Source organism: Myxocyprinus asiaticus, chromosome 19, assembly GCF_019703515.2.
Source record: "Myxocyprinus asiaticus isolate MX2 ecotype Aquarium Trade chromosome 19, UBuf_Myxa_2, whole genome shotgun sequence".
In the NCBI taxonomy this organism is placed as follows: Eukaryota; Metazoa; Chordata; class Actinopteri; order Cypriniformes; family Catostomidae; genus Myxocyprinus; species Myxocyprinus asiaticus.
The window spans coordinates 26,336,575-26,342,574 of record NC_059362.1 but is presented as its reverse complement, the minus strand read 5'-3'; the positions used below and the strand labels follow the sequence as shown (position 1 = coordinate 26,342,574).

At 40.5% G+C, this 6,000-nt stretch overlaps 1 protein-coding gene across 1 annotated transcript in view; it reads left to right on the top strand.

Annotated features, from left to right (window-relative positions):
- Window positions 1–882: 882 nt before the first annotated feature.
- LOC127410333 (A-kinase anchor protein 12-like) overlaps window positions 883–6,000 on the top strand; it is a 73,180-nt gene continuing 68,062 nt past the window's right edge. The window contains exon 1 of the mRNA XM_051645535.1: window positions 883–1,103. Within this exon, the coding sequence (XP_051501495.1) occupies window positions 990–1,103 (114 nt within the window). The 5' untranslated portion in view covers window positions 883–989. The remainder of the gene's footprint in view (window positions 1,104–6,000) is intronic.

Sequence of the window (6,000 nt, the reverse complement as noted above, 5' to 3'; positions counted from 1 at the left end):
TTTTTTTTTTTTAAATGGCAGCTTCAAAATTCACATTTGAGGTATGACTGTGTGAACCAACAAGTATCTTCAAGATACGGACATTATGGCTGGACAGCTCTTAAAATAAGGTAAAATAAGGTCTGTGCTAAACATCACTTGAAGATACTTGGACGTTTTGTTCTAACATAAATCGCCGAGTCATACCTCAAACGTATTAAAAAAAAAATAAAATAAAATAAAACATGCCAGCTTCAAAATTCATGTTTGAGGTATTACTGTGTAATTTATGTTGTAGACATAGAACAAAACGTCAAACTATCTTCGAGTAATGTTTACCACAGACATTATTTTACTCATAAAATCAAAACTGCCATTATAAAAACCCATAGGAAAAGCCCGAGGGCTTGAAAATGCTAATTCTCATCCCCGTTTGTGGAAAACAGTCTGTAATTGTAATCTATAAACTATAATCAAGCATTTATTTATTTATTTATTTATTTTCCAAAAATGTTGATTTATATTCGGTTGAAGTTGTTTTTAACCTGACGTGTCGCTCCTGCGCGAGACGCTGAAAAAACAGACGTTAAAGACATTCATAAGGCGCATGTTTACATTGAAAAACAGTGCAGACGGACGTGAAAATTAACGAATTTTACAAAGACATGCAGGTGCTTTAAAAAGATTTAAATTTCGCGTAATATTAAAATAAAACGACAATAAAATCAGTTCTTAGTTTATAACCAAGCGATTTTTGTTTTCTAAAATGTTGTTTTGTATTTATGCAGTTCTGTTTTGATGCTGTAAGGCGTGTCTGGCTGTTCTCCCTGTGATACTGATGGGAGGAGGGCTCCTAAAGTGAACCTACAGACCCGTTTCAACAATTTCCAAATCAGACAACCCTCGGGACGGACTGCAGGGCGCATACGCGGGCTGTTGGATACCTAATTCGGCAACGGTAGTTTCCTTTTGAACGCTCACAGAGTGGAGAAATAGCTTGGTTTTTAACCATGGGAGCGACACCATCCGTGCAACGGGACGACAAGAGCCCTGAAGATGCTCCAGCAGAGGACATCAGCGCAGAGGTGAACGAGACTCAGGATGGAGAAACCGTTGATTGCAAGGTAGCATTACGCATGCAAAAGTAACTGTTGTGACGTTTTTGACTTGAGTCGCTGAATTTGCTCATCTCAGTATCCCCGTTCGAGACCCCTAAAATCTGATGTGTGGCGCAGCTAGTTATCGAGTTACGCATTGTGTAGGTAAATACCTGATACCTCGTGACAGCTGTGACAGCGGTGTGCTTAGCAGTTAGTGAAGGAAATGTAGAAATACGCTTGCTTGTGCATATTCTCAGAGGTTATGCATTTTATTGAAGTTTAATGGGAGGACAGCCCGCATTGGTACTGTTGTTGACTGTTCTGCATTATGAGGCAGTCTGGCAAGCGGTTTGGTCATATTGGCTACTGAAGCACAGAAGCCACCGGTGCAATGCTACAGAAGTGTGACACATTTTGTTTTGTCATTAGACAACAATATCAGATATCATGAGGCAAAACAAAATCAATGTTCTGATTTTTCTATCCTATTCCCAGTTTCCTGTGATGAAGATGCATGTTCTCAATTTTTTATGAGATAGTGAGAGAAACAGGGCTACTGATCTACTAAAAGCATCAGATGAGAAAAATCATCAGAAAACTTGGATTGTTTTCACTCTTGCATGATGTTAGCACTCATGTTACTTAATTTAGACACACAAAATTTGCACTGTGGTGTTATTTTTTGTCAGATCACGGGATGCATAATTTACACCTTGGTGTTATGCCACTTTCAAAGATCCATATATCAAACTGACTGGGGAAGTGGCAACAGAGTAATAGCTAGGGCAGAAAACATGGGGATTACCAAGATTCAGTGCATACTTTTGAAGGGGAAAAAAGGTTAAACTGTTCAAGGGGTGCCCTAGTGGCATCACCTGGGTCTTAAAAGTGTTGTATTCACTGTCACCCAAGCACCTCAGCTTCAGTTGAAGTCAGAAGTTTGCATACACCATAACCAAATACATTTAAACTCAGATTTTCACAATTCCTGACAATTAATCGTAGAAAACATTCCCTGTCAGTTAAGATCTCTGCTTTATTTTAAGAATGTGAAATGTTGAGTAATATAAGAGAGAATTATTTATTTCAGCTTTTGTTTCTTTCATCACATTCCCAGTAGGTCAGAAGTTTACATACACTTTGTTAGTATTTGGTAGCATTGCCTTTAAATTGTTTAACTTTGGTCAAATGTTTTGGGTAGCCTTCCACAAGCTTCTCACAATAAGTTGCTGGAATTTTGGCCCATTCCTCCAGACAGTGTAACTGAGTCAGGTTTGTAGGCCTCCTTGCTCGCACATGCTTTTTCAGATCGGATTGAGGTCGGGGCTGCGTGATGGCTACTAAAATACCTTGACTTTGTTGTCCGTAAGCCATTTTGTCACAACTTTGGAGGTATGCTTGGGGTCATTCTCCATTTGAAAGACCCATTTGTGACCGATTTTTAACTTCCTGGCTGATGTCTTGAGATGTTGCTTCAATATATCCACATAATTTTCCTTCCTCATGATGCCATCTATTTTGTGAAGTGCACCAGTCCCTCCTGCAGCAAAGCACCTCCACAACATGATGCTGCCACACCCATACTTCACATTTGGGATGGTGTTCTTCAGCTTGTAAGCCTCACCCTTTTTCCTCCAAACATAACGATGGTCATTATGGCCATCACAGTTCAATTTTTGTTTCATCAGACTAGAGAACATTACTCCAAAAAGATCTTTTGCCTGGCTTTTTTATGGTGGTTTTGGAGCAGTGGCTTCTTCCTTGCTGAGCAGCCTTTCAGGTTATGTCAATATAGGACTAGTTTTACTGTGGATATAGATACTTGTCTACCTGTTTCCTCCAGCATCTTCACAAGGTCCATTGCGGTTGTTCTGGGATAAATTTGCACTTTTCGCACCAAACTATGTTGAGTGTTGGCTAAATAATGAGTCTCCTTCCTGAGCGGTATGATGGCTGCGTGGTCCCATGGTGTTTATACTTGCGTACTATTGTTTGTACAGATCAACGTGGTATCTACAGGCATTTGGAAATTGCTCCCAAGGATGAGCCAGACTTGTGGAGGTCCACAATTTTTCTTTCTAAGGTTTTGGCTGATTTCTTTTGATTTTCCCATGATGTCAAGCAAAGAGGCACGGAGTTTGAAGGTAGGCCTTCAAATACATCAACAGGTACACCTCCAATTCAGTACACCTCCTATCAGAAGCTAATTGGCTAAAGGCTTGACATCATTGTCCGGAATTTTCCAAGCTGCTTAAAGGCACAGTTAACTTAGTGTATGTAAACATCTGACCCACTGGAATTGTGATATAGTCAATTAAAAGTGAAACAATCTGTCTGTGTCACGATTGCCCTGGTGTCCACTAGGGGTTGCCATGCATGTTTATTGTTTCCCTGCCTGTCTTAGGTTTTGTAGTTCTTATCTTTGTCTTTTGTTTCACTGGTTCTTGTGATTATTAGTTCCAGGTGTTCTTTGTTTGCCTCTTGTGTATTTAATCCCTTGGTTTTCCTGCATTCTTTGTCAGTTGTTTGCTAATATTAAATCTGTGGAGTGGTTAAATATTTTTTTAATGACTTCAACCTAAGTGTATGTAAACTTCTGACTTCAACTGCACATCTCATCAGTCTTACAATCTAATATTTTGTCATAAGACCCAAGAATAATTTAATCTGTTGTTAACACAATGAAAACCCATTTGAATACATTTATTAGCTATTAAAAAGTGATAGCTTTAACAGATGCCACAGAGAAAATAATTGACAAAGCCATTAAGGCACTATAATAAAATAATAATTTTGCATATTCAAAAATAGTGTATTTTAAAGTATGACTGCCTGTGTTCTTGTACAGTATACCATCTACCATTAGATTCAGCCCTCTGGCACAGCGTTTACTGTTTTAGGTTTGAGAAGATATTCATGAACTTAAATATTTTAGATATTTTAGAAGATATTTTTGAACTGATTACACAGACTTTTTAAAGCGTTATAGCCTCTAAGTTGTGATAGCTACATCTTTTTCTCTTTTCAAGGAGATTTATCACCACAAAAAACATTATTTGGTATGAATGTTTGTGTTTTTTTGTTTGTTTGTTTTGGTGATGACATTTCAAATATGAAAATACTTGTACAGCTTGTTTAGGAACGTATTGCACAAAACACATTTAACTTGATCATTGAGATTATTATCTTTCATGTTACGATTTTGTAAGATTGTAATATAACATGTTCCAGACACATTTTGTTCCAGAAAACAAAAATAAGTTATTTTGTAGCTTGCTTGAGAGGCAATAAGCCAAAAATACAGTGACTTGCATTTTGTTTTCTCCCAGCATTCCATACTTTTTCTTCAGATTAACCACATTAAGTTTTCTGCAGTGTGTGATAACTGTCCCACCTGCTGAGCTTGTATACAGTATGTATCTGGGTAAATAGGCAAAAAATGAATGAATAAAGAATTAGTTCTTGAAATAATACTGTAACAAGTTATTTTGGGCAATGGAGGAGACAGGAGGCAGCAAAGCAGTACAGGCAAGGTTTTTTATTTCCTTTTGCCTCAGGTTTACAGTAATGCAGTCTAACACAAATATGCAGTCTTGCAGTCTTTACACTCAATCAGGTAACACAAAAATGCAGTCTTTACACTCAATCAGGTAACACAAATATGCTTTTTCTGGAACACACAGTCAGATCATCAGTAAGCGTCAAGCTCATACTCTCTCTCCCTCTCTCCCCTTCTCTGGTGAGCTGGTGGCCTTTAAGTCTCCTTCTGCCATCACTATAACAAGAGACAGGTGTTAGAGATAATTACAACCCGGGTGACGAGCCTTACCACTCTTCCTCTCCAGCAGACAGACACATGACCACGCCCCCATCCCCACATATCCCCACCGCCTGACTCAGGCCAGGGCAACATCCGGCCTGCTAACACCCCCCCCCCCATTTCTGGAGAGGAAGGTGTAATCAGAATGGTGTGGAAAAAGCCATTTTTTTTCGGGAGATTGGAGTTAAAGGGATCTGCCAATAACCCTTTGTTAAGTCCAGTGTAGAATAAAATTGATCCACGCCCAACCAATCGAGCAATTCGTCAATCCGAGGCATTGGGTACGCCTCAAATTTGGACACCGCGTTCACTTTGCGATAGTCAACACAGAACCGGACCGACCCATCTGTCTTAGGCACAAGAACCACTGGGCTGGCTCAATCACTGTGCGACTCTTCTATTACACCCATATCAAGCATAGCCTCTAATTCTTCCTTAACAACCTTTTTTTTGTGTTCAGGAAGGTGATAGGGCCGGCTACAGTTCACCACCCTCGGGGTGGTCTCGATATGGTGTTCTATGAGGTTCATGTGACTGGGAAGTGGCGAGAACACATCCGCAAATTCCGTTTGCAAGTTGGCCATGTCTGTGAGCTGCGATGGTGAGAGGTGGTCACCACAAGGGACCGGGGTGAATGAATTTGGTTTGAGCATCACCTCTGGCCCGAGTTCCGCCCTCTCGGGGACAACCGTCGCTAGAGCCACAGGGACCGCCTCCCTCCATGCTTTTAGGAGGTTGACAATGGTAAACCCCTATCCATTCGCTTAACCTCATAATCGAGATCTCTGACTCAACGTGTGACCTCAAAGGGCCCTTGCCACTTGGCGAGTAATTTAGAAGTTGAGGTGGGCAGTAATACAAGCACTTTATCTCCCGGTGCGAATTCCCGTAGTCGAGTGCCCCTGTCATACAGACGGCTTTGCCGTTCCTGAGCTTGGAGCAAATTCTCCTGTGTTAGTCACCCTAAAGTGTGGAGTTTTGCTCTAAGATCAAGAACGTACTGGATTTAATTTTTACTATTTGAAGGTCCTTCCTCCAAAGCTTCCCGTATGACGTCGAGCATGCCGCACGGCCGACGCCCATACAGTAGCTCGAATGGGT